The sequence below is a fragment of the Silene latifolia genome, chromosome Y (genome assembly GCF_048544455.1).
Source record: "Silene latifolia isolate original U9 population chromosome Y, ASM4854445v1, whole genome shotgun sequence".
Lineage (NCBI taxonomy): Eukaryota > Viridiplantae > Streptophyta > Magnoliopsida > Caryophyllales > Caryophyllaceae > Silene > Silene latifolia.
Genome location: NC_133538.1, coordinates 34969953 through 34996870, shown reverse-complemented (window position 1 = coordinate 34996870; position 26918 = coordinate 34969953). Strand labels below are relative to the sequence as shown.

At 37.8% G+C, this 26918-nt stretch overlaps 1 protein-coding gene across 1 annotated transcript; it reads right to left on the bottom strand.

Annotated features, from left to right (window-relative positions):
- Window positions 1–23400: 23400 nt before the first annotated feature.
- On the bottom strand, window positions 23401–25888 carry LOC141627832 (protein FAR-RED IMPAIRED RESPONSE 1-like). Its single transcript, XM_074441046.1, has 4 exons — window positions 25460–25888; window positions 25060–25321; window positions 24160–24559; window positions 23401–23491 (listed from the first exon to the last, which is right to left on the bottom strand). The coding sequence occupies exons 1-4, from the start codon at window positions 25886–25888 to the stop codon at window positions 23401–23403; spliced, it is 1182 nt and encodes a 393-aa protein (XP_074297147.1).
- Window positions 25889–26918: the final 1030 nt, after the last annotated feature.

The window sequence follows — 26918 nt, the reverse complement described above, 5'->3', positions numbered from 1 at the left end:
CCCTGTGTCGACTAACAGGCAGGGTTTTCAAGGATTCACTTTTATCGAGTTTTACGAAGCCAACCACCATGAAAGTTTTCGTCAGGCTCGCAAATTCGAGGCTAGATTTGCGAGGGAAGATCCAGGGAAACTGAACTTCTATTCGGACGTTAGACAAAAGGGACCTTATCTATGGGTTGCGACCCATGTTGATCATCTTCTGCTGAGTCATTACAGGAGATATCACGATCTTGTTACCGTGCCTCTGTCATGGGAGACAGAGGCAATTCCATCTGTGGTTGCCGCAGACAATGAAGGGCCGCTCTACGACTTGATGTGGACCAAACTTCATGAAGATTATCCTTTGTCATCAGATTCTAATAATTAATAATTATGTTTTTATTTTAATTTCTAGCAACGAAATTAAGTTGATCGTATAATATAATTTGTTTTTGTTCTTTTCCTAATGAATTAAAGCTTAATTATTTATGTATTTTAATTGTTAAGTATTCGTTTGCGTGTTCAAAAATTAAACAAAGGAACGAAGCAAGATAGAGGTGAAATAAAACCATACAAGGTAATTTGATCTTAAAAATTATATCAAACGAAAGGAAAAAAAAAACAAGCTAATTAATAATCAGGGAACAGAGTGCGGAATCCATCGACAATATCACTAAAAACATCTCTTTCACCTTGAACCCAATCCACCGAGTCGTTTTCCCATTCCAACGGCACTCTCCATAACTCGAAATTACGAGCGTGTACGTAAAAATACGCCACTCATCCACAGTCATCTTCATTTGCGACCCATAAATATGGTCCTTCCCGTTCTTCATCGATATCAAACCAAAACCTTGACGAATCATTGTTATAAAAAGCTCGCTCCAGTTTGTGAGCTTGACGGAAGCATTCCCGCTCCTCGCCCGCACCAAACTCGATGAGTGTGAGACCCTTGAACGACCCATCATGCGAAAGAGCTGGGTGGATAGCTTGAACCAAATCCAATCTGGCAGCCCGAATCACCCCTATTAACTAGTTAAGGTCATATGACAGTATTTTCTTCCATCCCATTCCTGTCTTCTGTATATAGGAGATTGTCAATGATGCACATCAATGGTTTGACATACAAAATTCCAGTTAGGCGTTCAAAATCTGATATATCAAAAGATTCGACATCAGATGCACATCCGTTGAACGATTCGACATCAGATTCGTACGATCCTTCATAGGACGATGAATTATAAGACGACATAATTAATGAATACACTTTGGACTATATAATTTGATATATTAAAAAAAAAAGACTTTAAATTTTATTGTGAATATTAAATGTTTATTTATAGGGTTCTAATATATATATAGGGGTTTAGAGGTCATGCATGTATTGGAAACGGTTTAATTAAATATATGAATAGTTTCAATGGTTCAAAATTGCCAACAGTTTAATTATGTTAAATTCCTTTGTATTATTATTGTTTTAATTTGTTTGACCATTATTAATTACTATCCATTCACATGCACACATATTTTCCTATAAATATGTACCATTTCATAGTTTAATTAATCACAAGCACCAATTTATCGAGTAATTAATTATCACATATAATTAATTAAAAATTTTATACCTCGATCATCATGTCATCATCTTCTACAACCGCTGAATCACAATCAAACACCCGCTAAGTCCATCCTATTTCGTGTATTATACACCACCTTCAATCAAAGTTGAAGACGATGGTAAGGTTTCTTTGAAAAGTTTAACGTGGATGAGAGATATACTTCGTCAAGGTTTTTATACGAACGTTAAAAAGGTCCACCCAACTTGGGCTAAAGATCGTGGTTTTCTTGGTTACGCAATTATCGATTTTGAAGGTTTTGGGAAGAAGTTGGACTCTTTTCGTCAGGCGAGAAAACTCCAGGCAAGATACTAGGATCATGACGCTGGAAAACACAATTATTATACGGATGATGGGTTACAAGCACAATATCTATGGATTGCGACTGATCGTGACATTAATCTATTAAGAACATATCAGTATGATATTAACACCATACCTTGTTCATGGGAGGCAGAACAAATGCCTCCTAATAATCAACATGTTGAACTTTCGATATTTAACTTAATTGCGGGGGAATTACACGATGATTATAATTATGATTAATTAATTATTATTACGGTTTTTCTAACCTATGCCCACTATGCATAGGATAAGAAAACAAAAAAGGAAAGAAATAAATGAATTTTTTGTAAAGAAAATTAAAAATAATGAAATATTGCAAGTTCCCATAAAAACATCATTTAATTATTTCCTTTTTTGTTTTCTTATCCTATGCCTAGTGGGCATAGGAGAGAAAAACCGAGTAGACCCCGTGTAGTGTTGAATTATTTAAACCGTCTTTTCTTGTTATTGTTATGTAATTTTCTTTCTCTAATTATGAATATCAGTTTTCTTTCTCATAATAATTAATTAAACAAAACTTAAATACGAAAAAAATTAATACGAATATTGAATACGAATATAAATAGTATGTCATTGATCTAGTTGATACATAAACCAACTTTAAAAAAACACCATCCCCATCACTCAAAATTCAAAAAAACACGATGGCATTTAACCCAGCTTTAATCAACAACGAAGAGTGGATTAAACAAATGATTACAGATGAGAAGGAGGTGCTAGCCGGGCTTCCCGCTGATCTATACCCATTAATCAAAGCATCCATTGAACATAGCCGGAATTATTGGAGTAAGAAGCTTGATGTAGTCCGGCTTGTTAACCAAGCGTCGTCATCCTCGTTACCGTCTTCATACCCTCGTCGGCCTGATACTTGAAACTTGACTTCCACGAGAGATATGTTGAATTCTACTCTTCCTAATTTATCTCCACATGCAAGACAGGTTCTTGCATACATTGAATCTGTTATTGCAAAATACGAGACTATTGACCCGAAAGTTGCCGGTATACCAGAGTGGCAGGGTTGGTGGCAGTGTGAGAAGAACTTTTTACTCTTAACCGGGATTGTTCCGGATTATTTTAAATCTTTTTATGTCTGATGAATGTAATATTAATGTATTTTGGTTATTTCTAATGAAATACATGATACGTTTATTGAACTTTTTCTTGCTTGATTTGATTAATTTATTAAACTTAATAGGTCAGTAATCAAGATTGCTCTTCCTCTCAACAGATTTTGAATATTAGACCATTCAATTCATGATTTGACAAATGCATGCTTATTATGGACCGTTGTGATTAATTTTAAATTCCTAGAACGGTACTTAAATAAAATGAGAACGGGTTGTGAAACCGTTGTCTTAAAATACAAATATAACAACAGTTCAGAAAAAACTGTGGTCAATTATCACATAAAAGAACATTTTTTTAGCAAACGTTGTCATTATTATTCACTATTTCCTATTTATAGACTTTTGATTATTCATGATTTGACAAATGCATGCTCTTAAATGGACCGTTCATTATCTTAATATGAATTTAAATTTATATTTAATTTATATGACAACGATTTTAATCAAACCGTTATGAAAGTTTTATCAAAGGAGAATGGTTTTTGATAAACCGTTGTCTTATTTTTTCACTATGTATGATATGATAACTGCATGCATGCCTATAGACCATTCATTATGTTTTGGTTTGAATCAACGTTTTACTTATTGTTCGTTTGAACGTTTTTACGATTTCAATGTTGCATAGTTACTGCACGCCATACAGTGTATTCAACGTTACAATTATTTGTTGTTTGACTGTAACTTATGGATGAAATTGCTCTTAATTAATTACGGAGTAGATCCTTATACTATAAATAGCCTAACATATATCGACTACTTAATTAAAAGATCTATCCATTATTCTATATTTACCACAAATAGCATACAACTTACTTCACTTAAGATTTAATTATTATGTCGTCGTCTACTACTCAATTCTCGGTTACCCGTTATACCAATCCAATTACTTGCATAATACACAATCTTCCCGTCAAATATGATGACAAGGGTAAACCGTTTTCTAAAAGTCTTACTTGGTTGAGGGACACGCTCTATAATAATGGCTATACAAATGTCAAAAAAGTACATCCAGCGTGGACAAAATATGGTGGTATTCATGGGTATGCCCTGATCGAGTTTTGAGGGTGTGGACAAGACGATTTTCGCAAAGCGAAAAAACTTGCTGCAAGGTATGCGTCACGTGATCATCAATCGGGAAAACATGAGTACTATAACGATGATCCTGGTCGTTATGTTTACGGTGGGCCATATTTATGGATAATTGTTGCTGAGGACGGTCACATGCTGAGAAAGGAGTACCCGCACAATTTTACTACTGTACCGAAATCCTAGGAGGATGAAGAAGTGCCTTATTTTGATCACTGTTGTGATGTTGATATAGTAAAGTTGATTTATGATCAGGTTTATCCTGATTACCCACCCCCGAGTGAAATTTCTGTTAGGGATTTTAAGTAATTTGCATGCATGCCATTTGTTGTTTGGCATTTTTTTTTATATTGGTTTTTTTTTCTTTTGTTTTGTAATATTTATTGCTTATTATTTTTTTCCTTGTTTTCTGTTATACGTTTTTAATATTTCGATAATAAAAATGCATGATTTTTTATTGCTTGTTTTAATTAGTGCGTACGATATATACACTTTTAAATACGAAGTAGTTCTTATTATACATATGCAAACGCTTAATATTTATATTAAATAATTAACACGGTAATTAACTATGAAACAATAATTAAAATAAATAAATTTAATGGAAACATTTAACAAATTATTACAGAACTAGCTTATTAGAACCCATGGTTCCTCTATTATACTTTTATATAGATTTATAAACATTTTAAAATAACTAATCTGATATTATTATAAATAATGTTAAAAAGATAGAATTTTTTGCCAAACAATAAATATTAAAAATAAATGTCAACGGTTTATCCTGGACCATTGTTGAATAAGTACAATTAACAACCGTTTTTAAAAACCGTTTTAGATTTATTTAATTAAATAGGGTGTTTCATTAGAATCACCATTGTACATTTACTCATAAAGTGTATCATAACAAAAGCATCAAGTTCTCATTATTCTTGTCATCGTCGTTGTCGTCGCTGTCACCGTCATTATTCATCATAGCTTATAAAAGGTGATCTGATTTTCATAGTCTGGTTTTCATTTGAATTAGTTTATATATGGGCCAAACTTGAATGATTGATGCTAAAAAAAAAAGGTGATCCAGTTTATGATGATGGAATAGTTGAATTTTACAATTTTGTTCGTCAAAATTGTAAAGGCTCCTTACCAATCCTGTGCCCTTGTAATAAATATGGTAATATTAGGTTTTTCCTTATAGTTTCAGACAAGATTATTGTCGTCGGATTTTTCATGGAGAATCAGTGGATGAATCTGATGTAGAAGTTTGTTTAGATATAGGTGAGGTGGAATCTAATGTAAAAGAAGTAAACAATTATTATTCATCTGAAGTTGGTTTAGATAATGGAGAGTACTTAGATGTTATGTTTCTTGAAGATGATGGATCTGATGTTTTTGAAACTACCGGTGATGGGAATATAAATGCTGATGACTTATTTGAGAAGTTGAGTCAATCAGAAATGCCTTTATTTAGTGGTTGTATGAAGTATACAAAATTGTCCGTTGTGGTGAAGTTATATAATTTGAAGGGGTCATATGGGTGGAGTGATAAGAGTTTTACCGATCTTTTAGCTTTGTAGTGTGACATGCTTCGTGACCGTGACGTTCTTCCCTGTCGGACATATGAAGCTAAAAAGATGATAAAAGAATTGGGCATGGAATATGAGAAAATACATGCTTGTCCCAATGACTGCATATTGTACCGCAAAGATTATGAAAAATTATCAAATTGTCCGCGCTGCTTTGTATGACGTTATAAGACTAAGGAAGGGATCCCAACTTAGGGGTTGTGGTATTTTCCAATAATACCAAGAATCATAAGGATTTATTCGAATGTAGAAGATGCAAGAATGATGACTTGGCATAGTAGTGAAAGAATTCGAGATGGAAAGTTAAGACACCGAGAGGATGGTCAACAATGGAAAGAGTTTGACGCTAAGTATCCTGATTTTGCCAATGAAGCAAGGAACTTGCGTCTAGCACTTTCCACAGATGGAATGAATTACTCAACATAGTATTTGGCCAGTAGTGTTGGCCATTTATAATTTACCCTCCAGGGTTTGCATGAAACGGAAGTATCTGATGTTGTCCTTGTTGATTTCTGGCCCTCGATAACCTAGAAATGACATAGATGTGTATTTGGAACCACTTCTAGATGATTTAAGAATTTTGTGGGATAGAGGGATACAAGTCTTTGATGGTTATTGTTGGGTACAGAATTATGCTACCTCGTTAGACATGAGTCAGGCAATGCCCAAAGCCAAGCCGGAACCAAAGTTATCTCATACAGAATAATTGGGACGCCTGATCAGGCATCAACCAGGAGGGAAAGATAGGACAATAGGCCTGGCCTGAAAAGATACCACGTCAGGCATAAAGACAACATAATCAGAGCAAGATAGGCAACAATGGAAGCACGGTCAGGCTATAGAAAAACAGTTCCTATAAACAAGGAAGACCCTTTCAGCATTCAACACGAAAACATAGAAGAGTTGAGCAAGCAAGGCTAACGGCTGGAATGTAGCAGAAGTCAAGTAACCACCTCCGGGTAAATAGGGCACGAGTCTTATTTACCAGGAAACCCTAAAACTAACCTGCAGGAGCCATTCCAAAGCTTATAAATAAAAGAGAAGAAGAAAAGAAAAGAACACTTGCTTACATAACTACTTACTCTCACTTTATTCTCATGTTTGTATTCAACTAAAGATCTTAGCATTACTACTAAGCAGCCTCGCTAAATACTTCGCCTGACATATAAATTCCCTGTCAGGATATCTAAAATTATAGTGATAATTCCTCCAGGCTTGGTGCCCGTGGTTTTTTCCCTTATTCCCAGGGTTTTTCAATGTATAAATATCTGTGTCATACGTTTTCATTTATTCCTTTATTTATTCAATTATACTAGTCAGGCTATTCAATTTGAGTTAGATCGCCCTGCAAAATCTTCCCTGGCAAGACATTGTCTTTGTGAGAATTCCTGCTAAAAAAATTGGCGCCCACAGTGAGGCATCTAGATCAAAAATAATCAAAACCTAAATCCAAATAACACAAAAATAATTTCAAAAACTGACTGGAGATAGCATTGAACAATACCTGGCTGCTGCCCAGCAACAATTGTTGGAAATAGAACAACTGAAACAGAAAAAAGCCCAGGCTGAAGCTGATGTTATGAAACTAAAGGAATCATAATGTAGTCTGAAACAAAGGCTAGGAGACAAAGCCTCAGGCTCAAAATTAAAAATTCGTCCTGGCACACCATTTTCTCAATCATCAGAAACATCGATTTTTCCAACTTTGGTACACCAACTCCATCAAAATCTAGAGCAGGAGAAGGTGATACAGACTCAGAAGAAATCCTAAATGATGAGGCTGTACCAGATCAAACCAACACAGCAATAGTGATTGCCATGCTCCAGGAAATCCAGAAACTCCATGAGAAATTTGAGAAGATCCCTGGAGTACCCACACCCATTGAGGAAGCAAACCCAGAAAGTTATGCTGACTCACCCTTCGTGGATGAGATAGCAAAGATAGATCTACCAAAAAAATTTGTGGTACCATCAATGAGAATCTATGATGGAACCACAGACCCACAAAATCATGTAGCCTACTACAAAAAAAGAATGTTGGCAGCCTCCATACCTAGTGAACTACGACAAGTTTGCATGTGGAAAGGATTTGGAACAACCCTGAATGGACCTGCCCTACAATGGTACATAAATCTACCAAATGGAAGCATCAAATCCTTTACTGACTTGATAAACTCCTTCAACCACCAATTCAGCAGCAGTAGGGAACTTGAAAAGAGATCCAGGGATATGTATAGGATAAAGCAAAAGACTGGCGAATCAAACAGAGCATCCATGACCAGATTCAACAAAGAGAAAGTATTAATTCCCATATGTGATGTTGGAACAGTTGTGGAAGCTTTCAGACAGGGGCTACCACTGGACAGTCTTTTCTATAATGAAATGACTATGAAGCCTTGCCAGACCTTTGAAGACGTCCAGGCATTGGCCCTTGCCTTAATCCGGCTGGAAGAGGATAAAGGTTTCAAAGTAGATACCACTGACAATAACCCAGGATATGACAGGTCCAACAGGAAAAGTTCCAATCACAGAAGAAGCAGTTCTAGGCCATCCCCTTATACCAGGCCTAACAGATCAAAAGTCAATTATGCACATGAACAAGGAGGTAACTCCTATACTTATCTCCCTATTCAAGAATATAACTTCTCTGTTGACACTGCAGGATTGATCAAAAGGCTTGACAACATGGGAGACATTGTCAAGTGGCCAAAGAAGACAGACAACCCTAACTCAAGGAAAGACACAACGAGATGGTGTGATTTCCACATGGACATAGGACACACAACAGAGGAATGTGTGGGACTACGCAGGCAAGTGGCTTACCCGTTAAATAAAGGTTACCTGAAAGATTTAATGCCATCAAAGAACAAGGAACAATGGAACAAGAAAGGACCAGGAGAGACCACAACGTGACCTGCCTCCAGCACCACCCATCTATGAGGTCAAGTTCATCAATGGAGGATCTGAAATCTGCGGCCTGACCAGCTCTGCTGCAAAGACAATAACCAGGGATTCAAAAATGAAATCTCCTTTTAAACCCAAAAATTTACCTCAAATTACTTTTGATGATACTGACATGTAGGGAATCTCTGATGTACATCATGATGGCCTGGTCATTACCATGCAAATAGGAACTGCACGTGTCCTCAGAATTTTTAGTAGATAGGGGCAGCTCAGTCAACCTGATCATGCTTGACGTCCTGAAAGCAATGAAGATTGATGAAAGCCAGATCATAAAGAAATCAAATGTCCTGGTAGGATTCAGTGGTGAAACAAAGAACACTCTGGGAGAAATCTACCTACCAACATACGTGGAAGGTGTCTCCTCAGATGAGATATTTGGAGTCTTGGATTGCCTGTCATCTAACAACGCCATCCTTGGTAGGCCTTAGATCCGTAATGTCCGAGCTATCCCTTCAACTTATCACCAATGCGTCAAGATACCAACTGAATAGGGAATAACAACTATTAAAGGTGAACAAAAGGCTGCTCAGGAATGTTATACTGAATCATTAAAACCCTCCAAGGCAGATAAGTCTCTCGCCTAGCAATTACAGTACCCTGTCAGGAGCACTTATGTGGCAGAAACCAAAATGGAGATAGATCAGGTAATTTTAGACACTGAGTATCCTGATAGGCATGTACTGGTAGGATCTGATGTCCCTGACAATATCAGACCCGAACTAGTAAGTTTTCTTAAAAATAAATTTTCTTGCTTTTGCCTGGTCCCACTTTGATATGACTGGTATAAACGCCAATATTATTACCCATAAACTCAATATTGACAAATCATTTAAGCTTGTACAACAGAAAAGGAGGAAGTTTGCCCTTGAACGCAACTCTATCATTAATGAAAAAGTGGACAAACTCCTAGATATGGGAATGATCGGAGAAGTCATGTACCCTGAATGGCTAGTAAATGTGGTTGTAGTACAAAAGAAAAATGGCAATTGGAGAGTTTGTGTAGACTAAACAGACCTAGACAAAGCCTGCCCAAAAGATCCATTCCCACTTCCTCATATACATGCCACGGTAGATGAAACAGCAGGACATGAGCTCTTAACGTTTATGGATGCTTCAAGTGGATTCAACCAGATTAAGATGTACCCAGATAACCAGGAGAACACTGCATTCATCACGGAAAGTGGCATATATTGTTACACAGCAATGCCCTTTGGCCTGAAGAATGCAGGGGCAACCTACCAACGCCTGGTCAACATGATGTGCAAAGATCAAATAGGTGATACAATGGTCGTCTACATTGATGATATGGTGGTTAAATAAAAAAAGGCTGAAGATCACGTAAAAGATTTAGAAGTAGCCTTCAAGATCCTGAAAGAATTTAATATGAAGCTCAACCCTTCCAAATGCCACTTTGAAGTCTCTTCAGGAAAATTCCTTGGATACATGGTGACAAAAGGAGGGATTGAAGCCGGCCCAGAACAGATAAAAGCCATCCTATAATTGGAATCTCCCAAATCAGGCAAAGATATCCAAAGGTTAACAGGAAGAGTTACAGCCTTGAATAGATTCATATCCAGATCATCAGAAAGATGCAGATCCTTCTATGACCTCCTCAGGAAGAACAAATCATTCAAATGGTTGACTGAACACGAAGCAGCCTTACAGGATTTAAAAACTTATCTAACTAATCCTCCATTACTGGCTAACCCTAACAAAGGCGAACCCCTGACGGTTTACTTATCTGTCACTGAAACAGCGATAAGTGGAGTCCTAACCAAAAAGGTTGAAGGCTAACAACACCCTGTCTACTACGTAAGTAAAAGTCTCCTGGATGCAGAAACAAGGTATGAACTTCTTAAAAAATATGTACTTGCTTTAATTATATCCTGTACTAAACTTAGACCTTACTTTAAAAGTCACCCAATAATTGTCAGGACCAACCTGCCTATGAAATCTGTCCTGAGAAAACCTGAGCTTTCAGGCATAATGGCAAAATGGTCAGTACAACTAAGTACTTATGAAACAACCTTTGAACCTAGGACAACAATTAAATCTCAGCCATTAGCAGACTTTGTGGCTGAATTTAGTCCCAACCTAGAACCAGACCTCAAAAAAGAGGTCAACCATCTAGACACCCGTAAATCAGGCCAGGAATAGACCTTACACGTAGATGGAGCAACAAACATGAGAGGAACTGGCCTAGGATTAGTACTAAAATCAGCACAAGGAGGCCTAATTGCTCAGGCTATCAGTTGTGAATTCAAAGCAAAAAACAATGAAGCTGAATATGAAGCCCTGATAGCTGGAATCAAGGTATGTATAGAACTTGGTGTGAAAAATCTCAAGGTAAAAACTGACTTCCTTTTAATTTCCAATCAAGTCAAAGGAACATATGCTGCAAAGGATTCCAAAATGTTTCTTTATCTAGACTACGTCAAAAACCTTTGCAAAAAGTTTCGTTCATTTGACATTGATCAAATACCAAGAGACTTGAATACTCAGGCTGATACCCTAGCCAGCCTGGGACCAAATTTCAACCTTGCTGTATTTGATAAAATACCTATTGTTCACCTGCTAGAACCAGCCATTAAAAGGCCTGACCAAACTTGTCCCATCAATGAGGATACAAACTCTTGGACTAAACCATATTATGATTGGTTCTTACACGGAACACTATCTAAAGACAGGAATGAAGCAAGGGCCCTTAGGATCAAAGCTTCCTCATATACTATTAGAAATAATATGTTGTTCAAAAAGTCTCAGGCTGGACCTTATCTACAATGCCTAGAACCTCATGAATCTAAACAAGTTATTGAGGACACACACGATGGATACTGTGGAAATCACAAAGGTGGCAGAAGCCTGGCAAGCAAAGTTCTAAGGACAGGCTACTTCTGGCCAACCCTCAAAGTTGATTTCATAGCTTACAGCTCCTAATGCGAAGCTTGCCAAATCCATCATAGCTACTGCAGTCCATCTTAGCTCCCTGGCCGTTTATGAAGTGGGGAATGGACATTGTAGGCAAGCTACCCTAAGCTCCTGGACAAAAAGTTTTTATGCTAGCCATGACCGACTAATTTTCAAAATGGATAGAGGCAGACTCATACAGGCAAGTCAAGGATAAGGATGTGATATCATTCATCAAACGCAACATCATATGTTGATATGACATCCCTTCAGAAATAGTCTGTGACAATGGTACTCAGTTCGTGGGAAAAAGGACAGTGGCTTTTTATGCACAATGGAACATCAACCTGGTAACCTCCACGCCAGGCTACCCAAAAGCCAATGGGTGCGTAATCTAGCAAAAAGTGGTAATCGTTGTTCAAGAAAAACTAAAACGAAGAAAAGGCAGATGAGCTGAAGAGCTCCCCTTAGTCCTTTGGGCTAACAAGACCACACCTAAGACATCCATAGGCCAGACCCCTTACTCCCTGGTCTATGGCTGTGAAGCAGTAATCCCAGTAGAAATCCATGTACCAACCACCAGAAGTAGCCTGAACACAATAGAGGAGAACAGGCCAATACTGCAAGATAGCCTGACCCTGGCTGAAGAATTAAGAGACACAGCTAAGATCAGGATAGCTTCCTACCAGCAAACAGTAGCCATAAGCTATAACAAAAATTTAAACATCGGGGTATTCAAAGAAGGGGACCTGGTCCTACGAAAAGTTTTCCGTAACACGAAGGAGAAAAATGCTGACAAGCTAGCCCCCACTTGGGAAGGACCATACCTGATTGATGCAATAGTAGGACAGAGAGCCTATAGGCTACAGACCCTGGACGGAGAAATGATCCCCAGATCCTGGAACATTTCCCACATAAATCTATTCCACATATAAACCTAATATCCTATGATCCAAATCAGGTAAAACAACTCACTTTATCTCTTGCCTAGCTAAATTTTTATACGGAAAACCCCTGAATAAAATCATGTGACCTAAACATGCTATGTTTTTCTGCTAACTGCCATCTTGCCTGAATATATGCCTGTCTTATTTAAATACAATTCCTACTATGTCTGCCTATTATATTCCTACTTTGTTGAATCCTGAAACCTTGTTTTACGCCTTTTTCCATAATTTATATATTACATACAAGCTTAAACAAATGTTCAGGATTGAGAGCCACTCCACCCAACCTGAAAAGCATCTCAGAAATGCTTCACAAAACTTGGCACCTCCTTGCCTGACCCAAAAAACACATACAAAAAACTGAGCTCAATACAAAAAACAAAAAGACAAGTACGATGGTAAAAAAGACCAGACCACTTGTCTAAAAGCCCTCCTAACAGGCTGAGGTCCATAAGCCCTCCTAACTGGCAACTTCCCCTCTTACTAAAAAAAGCCCTCCTGACAGGCAAAAAGCCATGATTTCCTGAAAAGGATTGAGGACCATAAGCCCTCCTGATAGGCATTTTTCTAACAAAATATTTTAAAAGCTACGTTATTTTAGGCAAACATTCAAAGAAACAGGAACACGCCTTCAAATTACATCAAAACTAAGACAATAGATCCAAAGACGCCCAGGGAACATCGCTTCTGGGTAGGACAAAACACTGGCATTATCTAAAAATTGTTTCTCCAGGGAACATACCCCCCTGGATGGGACAAAAAACAACTACCCTAAAAACCAAAGTTTACTAGCCTGCCTAGGAAGCAGTAGCAGAACTAATTCCTTCATCAGCTGGCTCCTCTTCCTCCTCGTTATCCTCTTCATTATCAGCTTCACCGCTCTTTTCCTTGGATAGGTGAGAATCAACCTTGTCATCAGCATGCAATTTGCAGAGGTCAGGATAAGTGACGTTGAGGTCATCTATCTCCTAATTAGGGTTCCAGTAAGGCCTGACTTCAATGGGCTCCTTCGTAGCATCTACATGACCCTTACCAAAGAAGTACAAGGCAGCATCCTTATATCTACCTTGCACCAAATCCCTCTCAGCAACCACCTCCTCGTTCACCTTCAGCTGATCCTGCATAGCCTACTTCTCAGCCAGCAACTCTTCCTGAACAGTGTCAAGCTTGGCCTGGAGAGATTTCTAAGCATTCTCAGCAGAACCCAACTTTGATGCTTCCAACACCAACCGTGCCTTTCCTGCATCATTATCTTTCTTTAAAGGCCCATTCTCCATTTTTGCCACCTCCAAATCTGTTTTCAGGGATGCAACATCCTTCTTCAGGCATTGCACCTCCCAGTCCAAAGTATCCTTAACACCATTTGCAGATTCCAGCTGGCAGGCACTCCTCAACATGTCATTCACATTCTACAAATAGACCACTAATCAGGCAAAGCAAAACAAAAAATACGCAACCAAAACAAAACTGAGAAAAACAGAAAACATTACCTCCTGAAACATAGTAACCAGGTTAGCAGCACAATCCGTGGAACGATACATAGCAGCCAAAGCACGAGCAGACGACTCCTCGGCCTGATATTTATAGAAGGGATCATCAACCAAGAAAGAATGGGCCTGGATCCGTTCCTTGGCAAATTGGACCTCATCAAGCCTAGCCCTAACCCCCCTAGCCTCATCAACCCCCTCTCTGAAGACTCATCAGGCCTCATCCTCTTTTCAGCACGACCAGGCTCATCTACCACAACCTTTAGGGGAGACACCAATTGAGTTTGCTGGGCAGGCACATGGACCTGCAATGTGCTGTCACTCCCTATAGCCTCACTACTCCGTGATTTCTCCCTTGTAATCTGGGAAACACCTGCCTTCACCAAAGATAACCCAAAGCTAGCAATCCTAGCAGAAGGCCTGGTAGCTACACGACGAGACCCTATATCAGTAATACTAACATATGTTCAAACAAAACAAACTACAAAGCAAAGGCAATAAAACTTACTGCCTGACAAAGAAGCCCATGTAGCTTTGGCACCCTTAACAGCCTTATAGGTGCTAAACTTAGCCTTCTTGAAACGAGGCATATGTGCCTACCTCAGAAAGGCAGGCCACGTCCTCTCCTCATCAGGCAAGGCCATAAAAGCAGCAATCTAATCAGCCGATCCCTCAGCATCAGGATTATTAGCCTAGTCAGCCACTACAAAGACAAATCGAGTAAGCCTATTTTCAAAAATCAATAAGTTACCTCTAACCAAAAATGAATGCAGGAAAATGAAATTACCTCCCTCAACGGCAGGATAGCTGAGATAATCCAAGTCAGGGGCAATAAAATCAGCCCTGATGAACATATAGGTCTGTGCCCATCCTTTATCATCGCCTGAGTCAAAATTGGTGATTAAATGGGCCATCTTTGACCTGACTCGAAGATTGAAACACCCAGTAGAATTACTCTTCAGATGATAAATGTTTTTAAAATCATCAAGAGTAATGACCAGCTTGTGCTTGGCACACAGTTGTTCAACGGAATGTTGTTGTAATGTTCTATTTGATCACTGTATTTGCTTACTTCATTTTGATTACCTAGTTATTTTTAGCACATTTAGGACATTTACTTATCTATTTTAGCACATACATTTTGATTACCCAGTGTGTTATGTTGTACTATTCCATTGAAGCACTTGCATTCATATTTTTAACCTTTCGTGTTAATTGAGATTATCCAGATATGTTAGCTCTTTTTTATTGTTATGTTCATATTCATTCCGATTACCCAGAGTTTTTTGAAAAATCCCACTTTTGTTTCTTGCAATTAATCTTTCTCTGTTAAAATTACAGTTTTGTCGCTCAAAATCTCATTTTTGTCAAAACTACACTTTTGAAGTTAAAATTACACTTTAAACCGTTAAAATTACACTTTTAACCGTTAAAATTATTCTTTTGTTAGAATTACACTTTTGTCTGCTAAAATAACACTTTATGCTGCTACACTTACACTTTTTTTTAAAAATTACATTGTTGCCTGTTAAAATAACACTTTATTTTATTAGAACTACACTTTTGTCTACTAAAATTACACTTTCTTTTGTTAAAATTACACTTTTGTCTGTTAAAATAACACCTTATTTTGTTAGAATTATACTTTTGTCTGCTAAAATTACACTTTAAGCTGCTACAATTACACTTTTTTGTTAAAATTGTACTTTTGTCTGTTAAAATTACACTTTATATTGTTAGAATTACACTTTTGTCTGCTAAAATAACACTTTATGATGCTACAATTACACTTTTTTTTTGTTAAAATTACACTGTTGCCTGTTAAAATAACACTTTATTTTGTTAGAATTACACTTTTGTCTGGTAAAATTACACTTTAAGCTGCTACAATTACAGTTTTTTGTTAAAATTTTACTTTTGTCTGTTAAAATTACACTTTATATTGTTAGAATTACACTTTTGTCTGCTAGAATAACACTTTATTTTGTTAGAATTATACTTTTGTCTGCTAAATTTACACTTTAAGCTGCTACAATTACACTTTTTTGTTAAAATTTTACTTGTGTCTGTTAAAATGACACTTTATATTGTTAGAATTACACTTTTGTCTACTAAAATAACACTTTATGCTGCTACAATTACACTTTTTTTTTTGTTAAAATTACACTGTTGCCTGTTAAAATAACACTTTATTTTGTTAGAATTACACTTTTGTCTGGTAAAATTACACTATAAGCTGGTACAATTACACTTTTTTGTTAAAATTTTACTTTTGTCTGTTAAAATTACACTTTATATTGTTAGAATTACACTTTTGTCTGATAAAATAACAATTTATGCTGCTACAATTACACTTTATATTGTTAGAATTACACTTTTGTCTGCTAAAATTACATTTTATGCTGCTACAATTACACTTTTTTTGTTAGAATTTTACTTTTGTCTGTTAAAATTACACTTTATATATTGTGTTATGTAAGGTCTATCTGTCACATTGTTAATTAATTTTTTATAATGTTAATAGATGTCAGATGGAAATGAGGCTAAATCAGGCAACACCAAAAAAGCAAAGGTGTCTCTCAAGTTGAAGAAGCAGCTTGTTGAGCACGTTGAAAAACGTAAAATTACAGTTTTTTGTATTTTGTGTTATGTAAGGTCAATATGTCACATTGTTAATTAATTCCGGTTTCTTCAGCAGATGTCAGATCACGTTGAGGCTAAACCAGCCAAGACCAAAATAGCAAAGGTGTTCATCAAGTGCCTACGAAGCAAAGACTTGTTGAGCTTGTTGAAAAGCTTAATGATGCCCAGCGAGACGCGGTACGGACGATCTGTTTCGGTGGTATTTTGGAGCTTAAGCTCAAAACAGATCCAATGGGTCATGTTAAAGATTTTCTCAAAGCATTTAGCGACGAATCGTATATTTTTCGGGCAGCTAAAGATAAGGAGTTCATGGTCACCAAGCATGACGTGTATGACTGTTTTCTGTTACCACTTGGTCCTAAAACAGTTGATCTAGTACCTACGGGCCGCCAAAATGGCGGAAAGCGTACAACATAAAAGGGGTTAACGAAGGCGTTAATTTATTAATTGTCTTCCAAGATATCTTAAGAAAAAAATACAAAAAAGGAGGTCCTCAATTCTGTAGGCTGTTTGTTCTGCTCACCATGTCATCATTCCTAACTCCAACTTCATACAGCGGGATTGACTTCAAGATTTTGAGAGTCGTTGAAGATGTGAACGCTATTACGCATTAAGATTGGTGTAGTTATGTCCTGGAAAATTTGGTGAAGGCCGCGACATCTATTGGTGAAACTAAACAGACCCTACTCGGTTGTATCCCCTTCTTAATGATTACGTACTTTTAACGTTTCGATTTCCGTGGTACGAGTTGTCGCCACAGCCTCCCTCTCATTAAGCACTGAGACCGGCAGACGCTTTCTGAAAGATTACATGGTGAGCTTGACAAGAACCGTTTGGGTCGGCAAAGTTGGTCCTTGGTCAAGTATCCTCGGTGCCTTCAAAAGGAAGTGTTAAGCATTGGCGGGGTGCCTAATGATAGCAAAGTGTTGGCCATTGGCAATGTGGTTAGTGATGCGGCATTACAAGTGACTTCAAATTCAGACAGGAAGAAGTTCATCGAGATTGAACTCACATCTGGTGTTGATGATGACGAGGAGTTGAAAGCTCGGGCTGTAGATGTAAGTGTTATTTGTTCATTTGTCAAAGCTAATTTACATGCTTTAAAGTTACTCTTTCTTTCACTACAATTACACTACAATTTTAATTGAGATATTAATCAGTAGTTGCTTAAATTACACGGTTGTCAGTTAAAATTACACTTTTATCAGATAAAAGTACACTTATTAAAGTTAAAATTACAATTTTGACTATTAAAATTATACTTTTGTTTGTTAAAATTACACTTTTGTCCGTTAAAATTATACTTTTCAAAGTTAAAATTATACTTTTGTATGTTACAATTACACTTTTGTCCGTTAAAATTATACTTTTGGCCATTAGAATTACACTTGTCAAAGTTAAAATTATACTTTTGAATGAACACTTTTGACGGAACACTTGTCAAATTATCTTTTTTTGAGTGTAGGATGTGCATGAGCTTTACTTGAAGATGCAAAGGAATGCTACTGTCTTCTATTCATGGTATGCAGATGCAGCCATGACGCTCAAAATGTTAACAGGAGGTCTCAACTATTCTATTGACCCTGTCGCTACACAATGCACGCAATAATTCTTTTAAAGACAAAGGATGAAGGATTATGCTATGGAAATGCAGGAGATAGCTGAACGAATAAATGATTCCGTGAAATCAGTGCATGTGCTACAACAAAGTCCAGGTGTTCAGTATCAGAATGCGGAGGTAGATGATGAGGGATACGAGCAGCAGGGTGGTGATGATGATGAAGAGGATGACAATGGTGATGAGGATGAGGGAGATAAGGAGGATGGTGATGATATGTAGGATGGTGATGATGTGGAGGATGGTGATGATATGGAGGATGATGGATACGATAATGAGAAAGAGGTGACTGTAGATGTTGGTAGAGACCTTGAAGGCGGGGTAGCCGCCTCAATTTATTGTGATGAACTAGCCAGTACACAAAGCACAGAAGGTGTCTACAAAACGGATAATGGAGGCGGTGCAATTTTACAACACGGCTCAATTTAAGGACGTTGCTAACAGAGAGGATGACAGTAACGACACCAACGTGGACATTGGTAATAATCGGGAAATTTGCGTTATTTACAAAAGGAGGAAGGTAGTGGAGAAGGAGGTGGTCGTTGACGAACCACCTAAATTTGACCTGGAAATTCTTGAAGAGTATTATTCAAAAGAAGATGTTGATGATGCTAAGAAGAAGTTCTATGCGAAGGCTGCTGCTGCAAAGGAACAAGAGTAGACTATGGAAATGGAGGTGCCTATTGCTGGGGAACCTCAGATAGCTGATAAGAAAAATGAGGAAGATGAGCCCACCGACGCTGATCCAACTGTCACTCAGTTCCTATTTTCGACTGCGGAGATTATTGAAGTAGAGCGCCGAGCTGAAATGCCGGCCAGAGAAGCCCAAGGAATTAGAGAGGTACCAGAATTGTCGAAAGTGGCCCCTGATGCTACGGGAACGGTTGTGCATGTGAGTGAAGTTGTGACTGCGGAGATGGACAAGGATGATGACCAGATTGGGAAGGGTAATGCTGAGCTTGGTCTCTAATGTACAAGTACATCAGTGTGTACTGCAACATTAGACGATGCTGTACAAGTGGAGACTAAATCTTTGGAATTTAGTGGGCCTGATACTGGGGAGTCTGAGATGGCGGAAAATGCGTTGGTGGAAGCTCAGAACAAAGAATTTGCCCCCCTGTCACTCAGTTCATTTTCTCGACTGCTGAGATATGTGAAGCAGAGCGCGCAGCCGAACAAGCCTCAGTAGAAACTCAACATTATGAAGAGGGGCCCGAAAACGGCGGATGCGCCACGACTGATGAGTGGTCTATAAAGGGTAACGAGCTGCCGGAATATGTATATGCGTTGCAGGCAAAGGAATTTATGGACGTAAAATGGACAAGTACCGTCTATTATAGTGCGGACATAAACGCGTTGTTCCAGGAGGACCCAACATCTGTGCATGCTGAAAAACAGACAGGGTGGAAGAATGGTTACCCAAATTTGGATGCAAGTCCTTAGACAGTGGTGGAGAAGGTGGTGGATAGGGCTGCACTGAAGGATCACGGAGGTAATCCATTGACCTTTAGAGTTTAGAAGTGTCATGGATGAAGTTATTATTTTTTGAGTCTAAAATTACTACTTTGACCGTTAAAATTACACTTTTTATAGTTAAAGTGACACTTTATTGAAATAACACTTTATTTTTTTAGAATTACACTTTTGTCTGCTAAAATAACACTTTTTTGTGTTAAAATAACACTTTATTTTGTTAAAATTACACTTTTGTCTGCTAAAATTACACTTTTTTTTGGTAAAATTACACTTTTGTCTGTTAAAATAACACTTTATTTTGTTAGAATTATACTTTTGTCTGCTAAAATTACACTTTAAGCTGCTACAGTTACACTTACTTTCTGATGATGAAATTACACTATTTTTATTACAGATGCGGCAGTGGAGGATGATGCCGTGAAGTCTTTGGAAGGGACTATCGACCATGGAGAGGTAACAGCTGATGTAGTACCAGAGGCAGAGAACGCTGACATTCCTATCCCGGTACCGTACGTCCCTCATAGTGATCTGAGCTACCATCCTTTTTTACTTCACTCGAGCGAGCCCTTACCGTGCATGAATCACGTCAATGAGAAGCTTGGGTGTTCTATTGATTGTGGGGCACCTGCTCCTGAATTGTGCTTTGCGACGATAAACCTAGCATTCAGTCAGGAGCTCCTAGTGCCAATGTTTAGTGACAGGAAATACTTGATTAACTATGCGTTCAATCAGTCAGACGCGTTTTCCCAGTTGTAAGTGTATTATTTTTTACAAGGGGCCCTTTACATTCCTAATTATATATATATTTGTTGACTTAGTAAATGTTTTTGTTTTAGTGAACGATTGGTCCAATTTAGCGAGTTTTATTTTATTACCCTGGAAGACATTGGAACTTTGAACCCTGGGTAGCAAATCATGACAAGTGTTATTGATGGTTGGTGCTTGCTACTCAACCACATCATGAAACCTTCGGACATATCCCATTGTTTCTTTGGCCCAAGTCACACTGTAAGTTAAAATTACACATTTATCCGTTAAAATTACACTTTTTAAAGTTAAAATGTTACTTTTGTATGTTAAAATTACACATTTGTCCATTAAAATGATACTTTTGGCCGTTAGAATTACACTTTTTATTGTTTAAATTATACTTTTAACGTTACACTTCTGTGTCAACAGTACACTGTTGCGTGTTACAATTACACTTTTTTTGGTTAAAGTTACACTTTATTTTTATAAAATAACTCTTTTAATTATCTGATCACGCATTTTACACTTTTCAAATTAAAGGACCCCGCAAGGTATATTTGGAAGGCTCAAAAGCTTGGGAATGTACTGAACAAAGACGAAGACATTTTTGGTGGCTGGGATACCTGGGCTGAAACCTGTCGTGCACCATTCCAGCTTGACACGGACATTGTATGTAACAAAACATGTAATCTAAATCATGATTTTTAAGGATTCCTTTTACTGATCTCAGCAACACACGATGCAGATCTTTCTACCCGTGTTATCTGGTGACGGTGATCATTACAGCTACGTGTGCATCAACTTTCTCACCGAGCATATTGACTACCTTGACAACCGCAAATACAATGACCCATTAGAAACACCCCCTTACGGAGGGATAGCACGTATTTCGGTAAGTGTCCGATATCCAAAAGTCAACCAATTTATATGGGTCATACTACGTTAACACACTGACGCGTATTCATGTTCAGGCAAATATAATGGGGAAGTATTTGGTGTCTAAAGGGATGCCTAAGGGGGCAAAGCTCAGCGGGTTTAAGATCGTGAACATTGAGTTCAGTTGGCAAGGTCAAGGGTATTCGAGAAATGAATGTGGTGTTTTCATGATGCTACATATGATGTTTTACCGTGGAAACCCTTTTCAATATGACCTCGGGAAAGAGGATGCTATGAGTTTATACCGTGCTGAGATTGCTGCAACACTCGTCCTCTGTGACATTAACAGTATCAGAGAAGACATCTTGATGCGGGTTGGTTATTTCAAAGAAACTGCTGGACATCCGTTGACAAGAAAGATAAACGTTGGTAAGAGGAAAACAGATGGTGACATAGGACCACAACCCACAAAACGTGCCCGCGTAACTGAATCTGAAGAGCCCGTTATGAAGGCAACACCTGTTACCATGCGCATTCCGTCTGGTAAAGCCCACTCCTCTGTTAAGAGCCAGCCTTGTGGAAAGGGGGACGGGTTGGGCTGCTCTCTCGACTGTGGTAGAGATGGTTTCAGTGTAAATGTGGTTTCGAAGATGCTCCGGAACAACCAAGCATTAATCAAGGATATTAAACAAAGGAGAAAGCATGTTGCCGACTATTGCTTGTTAGATGACCACAATTTTGATGAACGGTCGGTTAATCTGAATTAATAATGGCTCATACTCACATTAATTTTCACATTTAGACTATTTTAATTAACGAGTTCTTTAATATTATGGAGTGCAGTGAACAACGGGTCTGGTACACCCGGCACACAACGTTTCGGAGAGCTGACATTATGTCCTTGGTGCCTGAAAACCTTATGTCGTTGAATGTCATCGAGTGCTGGTCGATATTGATGAACCATTTGGAAAAGGAGGAATATGCCGACCAAGCAAGGATGTCATTCTTTGGTATACGTCAAATGATACTTCCATTAACCATTGCATATTATTTATATGCACTTCTATTACACCTTTGTTAGTTAGAATGACACTTTTCTAAATTGCAGTTATATTATGTGAATGTTTCACTTTAATTCTTTTAATCAACAAAAGTGTCATTTTAACCGTCTGAAGTGTAATTTTAAGGAACAATAGTGTAATTTTATCTCTCAAAGTAACCACAATAATCATGTTCAATATTGCCTTTAAAATGATATACTATTGGGATTGCTTGGAACGTTTGAACAGCCAGGCACACAATCAGACATCAACTATGACAAGTCAGATCACTGGGACACCTTCATCGGCGACAGTGAGCAAACCGTCAACTTCAAAAGAGACTTACTATTTGTCCCATTTTGCATTGACGACCATTTCGCATGCGTATGTATCAATTACAAATCAAATTCAGTCGACCTGCTGGACGGGCAAAGGCATTCTGATTTGCAAAAGCCGCAGTTTGGAAAAGCAGCGCGTTTAATTGTAAGTTATCGTCCATCCCTTTCTTCCAAATGCTATCTATTTTTTCCAATCAGTTTTTTGAAGTAATTATGTACATATGCAGGCTAGCGCACTGAGTGATTATTTAGAATCACGGGATAAGGAAAAGGTGAACACTAGAGCACGGGAAATTCCCAATTACGCATTACGCCAAATACCTTTCAGCGGGAACTCACCTACTCTCAACAAACCAGAATCGAGTCTGTTCACCATGATGGCAATGCTCTTATACGAGGGTCTTCCTTTTCAGTATGAAGACCTCGAGAAGAGGGAATCAAAGCGCTATTTGGTGATCCAGCTTATAGCTACCCTCGTTCTACCAGACATGAACGTCTTGCGCGAAGGTGTCCTCGAGAAGGTCAAAGCTTTTGTTAGCACGAAGGACAAATTGTGGAAGGGATTACAACAGAAGCGTAGATTGCCCCGTGCCAATGTGAAAAAATAACAACCTTAATCTAGTAGTTAAGTTTTTGTGGGAATATTGCCTTGCCTATGAAAACATTTATTTCATACTTGGTATCATTATCAGATGTTAGCAACCTTAATCTAGACAGTTAGTTTTTGTGTAAACAATGTTAGCAGATGCTTATTGTTAGCTTTCGACATTCTATAAGACAAGGTGTTTTATGAAAATATATTTATGTTGTTAATAGATGGTGCAATAATATTTATGTTGTTTTCCCAAACTATGTTATAAGGCTTTACTATAGATGAAGTGTAATTTTAATCGCATAATCTGTAATTATAATGAGTTTAAGTGTAATTCTGATCATAACAATCCTACCCTAAGCAGATATGAGGCCATTGTAATTTTATTTCCTAGATATCTGTAATTCTAAGAACATAAATTGTAATAATAGTCAAGAGTGAAAAATTGAACGTTCTGATGTTGCACATTATAACTGTTTCGTCCAATTGAAAATACTTCAACAAAATACATTGTAATACCAACGGCGACCAGTTGTCTTCCTGGCAGTTTGATGTCTAAACACAATACGAAACATCATGTTGTACCTCGTATTTTGCGTAGACATCCCCAAAAAAATGTACTGCTTATTAGGTATTATATTGATTATTATAAGATGTCTTCTTCTTCGTCTTCTTCTTCTTCTTCTTCTTCTTCTTCTTCTTCTTCTTCTTCTTCTTCTTCTTCTTCTTCTTCTTCTTCTTCTTCTTCTTCTTCTTCTTCTTCTTCTTCCGACGAGGGCGCTGACGATTGCGACAACGCTGGGTGCTCTGCGAAAGGATTAGGGCAGTTCCTTTTGTCATGGTTAGCTAATCGCTTGCAATTTTTACACATACGTTTTGGCTTCCTTTCCAAAGCAACTGCTTTTGTCTTCATCGACAACATTCTCTTTCCGCTTCCCTTGTTTTTGGATTTCTTAGGTGGCAAAATGGTTATCTCCTGACTAGGAGAACAACCAAGAATTTTCTCCAACTGTTGTTGTTTATTCAATGGTGAAAGTTTCTCCTTAAACTGTCTAATTAGACTAGAAAAGTTGTCGACATCATTCTTCAATTTGCCCATGAGCATACCAACTGTCTGATGAATCTCTGACCACATTACTGACATCGCAACCTGTTTTCCATCTATTATATCAACGTCCTCAGTTGCTTCACCAATACAATTGAACATTTTAGACAACATTGCATCTTTACACCATCTTTTAACAACACATTGTTCTGGAATAATCTTCACTCCGTTTGATGAGTAAATCCATATGACAGGCGGCAAATAATGTCGTTCCTCTCAAGCATTCTGCAGCTACAAGTGGCTTTCAATGTATCTAAGTCAACAATATAGAGTAATATGTTAGTTATATCAGTCAGAAGAAAGTGTGACTGTAATACACAAAAGTGTAATTCTAACCGACATAAGTGTAATTCTAACCGGCATAAGTGTAATTCTAACTGGGATAGCAGTGACAGATAGACCTTACATAACACAAAATATAAATGTAATTTTAAAAGGCACAAGTGTAATTTTAGCTGCATAAAGTGTAATTTTAAGACCAGTCTAATTTTAACAACCCAAAGTGTAATTTTAATCAACAAAAGTGTAATTTTAACGGATAAAAGAATAATTTTAACAAACAAATGATACAGAATGATACCTGGGCAGTATGTGACCTCATAATTTATGTCCTTGTTTGCATCTCTTACAGTGGTCACCTCTAAAGAGTCGCACTCAGTAAATCCTCTGCTTTTACAAGTACCGATTGAGTACTTGACCTCTTCTTGAAATTCCTCGAATAATCTATGACTGTACACTTGCGCCCCGTGCACTTCGATAGCTAGATGCGTTGATATGATAGGGAAAGTGTGTCTGTTACAGTTGTCAATTTTTTCTGTGTGTGTCTTTGCTGGTCCATCGCGCTGTCAAAACGCATCGAAAACTCAACTAATGTTCCTGACTTACTCTCAAATCTCTTAAAAAAACTATTTTCGCTCTCTGATCTTTGGGTTGTCCTCATAACACCCCCCCATATCTAAGTCCCTACAATGAGCCATAACCCACTGCTTCCTTTTAGCGTACATTTCTTGGAACCAGTCAATTTTATTAACATTGTCTTCTCTGTCAATTTCTTCCCATTTTGCATCGAACTCTGCCGCTTCAATGTCTTCATCCCATATTATGGCATTCAATTTCTTTACAAAGACCGAATAATCGTCTCTCGTCACTCCATACTTGCTTGGCACCTTGTTCATGATATGCCACATACAATATCGGTGGCACGCTGTCTTGAACACCAATGGCACCGCTTTAAGAATAGCAGGATCCTGATCGGTGATAATATAATTAGGCTCTTTCCCACCCATCGCAGCCAAAAAATGGGTGAAAACCCATTTAAACGAGTCTGCATCTTCATGAGCAACAAGCACTCCACAGAAAGTGACTGATCGTTTATGGTGATCAACCCCGGTGAAAGGTGTGAAGGCCATGTCATACTTATTGGTGGAATACGTCGGATCGACGACACTGCATCCCCAAAAACTAAGTAGTTCCTTCTAGAGATTCCGTTGGCCCATATAGATTTACTAAGGCTACCGTCAGTATCAACATCATAGTCAAAGAAGAACCCTAGCCTATTAACAGCCAATTCCTTAAAGTGGTCCACGAACATCTGACCGTCCCGTTCATGAATGTAGCATTTCACATCTCTGTGAAAGTTCTTAAAATCATTTAAACTAGCTCCAATGGTTTCAAACCCATTAACATGCTCCTTCAAAATTTTGTAAGTCTTCGTTGCTCCTATCTTCAGCTGTTAATCATTGACAATATTTTAGATGTATTTGAAAGTGTAATTTAAACGGCTGAAATAGTAATTGTAATTAACAAAAGTAGAATTCTAATGACTCAAACAAAGTGTAATTCTAACCAACAAAACTGTAAGTTTAGGAAGGCGAAGGCTAACTTCAGCAAACCTAGAATACTCACCTTTGAATTATAAAGGATTATCAATTTGTGATAGTCTGTTATGTTGCATGCCAACTTTTGAAACTCTTTATCTCTGGCTGATACGCGCCTGACTTTGTGTCTCCTACCCGAGTCCTGACGGCCACTACACTCCAATTGTCCCTGATGTTTGAACCCCTCGCGGTTGCAAACCAACAGTTTAGATTTTATTTTCCCGCCACGCCATCTCTTAGTCGTGTACTTCTGCACATCAAAACCACAAGCAACAACATAAATTCTATAAAATGTCACTGCCTCCTATATTTCCAAAAATTCCTGACGAACATAGGGGTGAACTTATCTTCAACGTCCTTGCAAAATTCTTCCTCGTTCGGTTTTCGTTTTCCATTGTGCTGAAAATTATCTGTCAATAGTACAATTATTATCAATTGTATTAATAACATTTTCATGTACCCCATGTATTTGTTAGAATTACACCTTTGGTTGTTAAAATTACACTTCTGTCTGCTACAATTATACTTTTTAGTATTAGAGTGTCAGATTATTAACTCACAA

Bases quoted from the DNA above. Each gene is read 5' to 3' on its own strand.
- LOC141627832 (XM_074441046.1), bottom strand. From the start codon at position 25,888: ATGGCCTTCACACCTTTCACCGGGGTTGATCACCATAAACGATCAGTC. The intron at 24,560-25,059 runs GTATCATTCTGT...GTATTGGTGAAG, and splicing joins TGAGGTCACATACTGCCCAG to CAACTGAGGACGTTGATATA. The intron at 23,492-24,159 runs GTCAGCGCCCTC...CTAACTGTCTAG, and splicing joins CACCCAGCGTTGTCGCAATC to ATTAAGGTTGCTAACATCTG.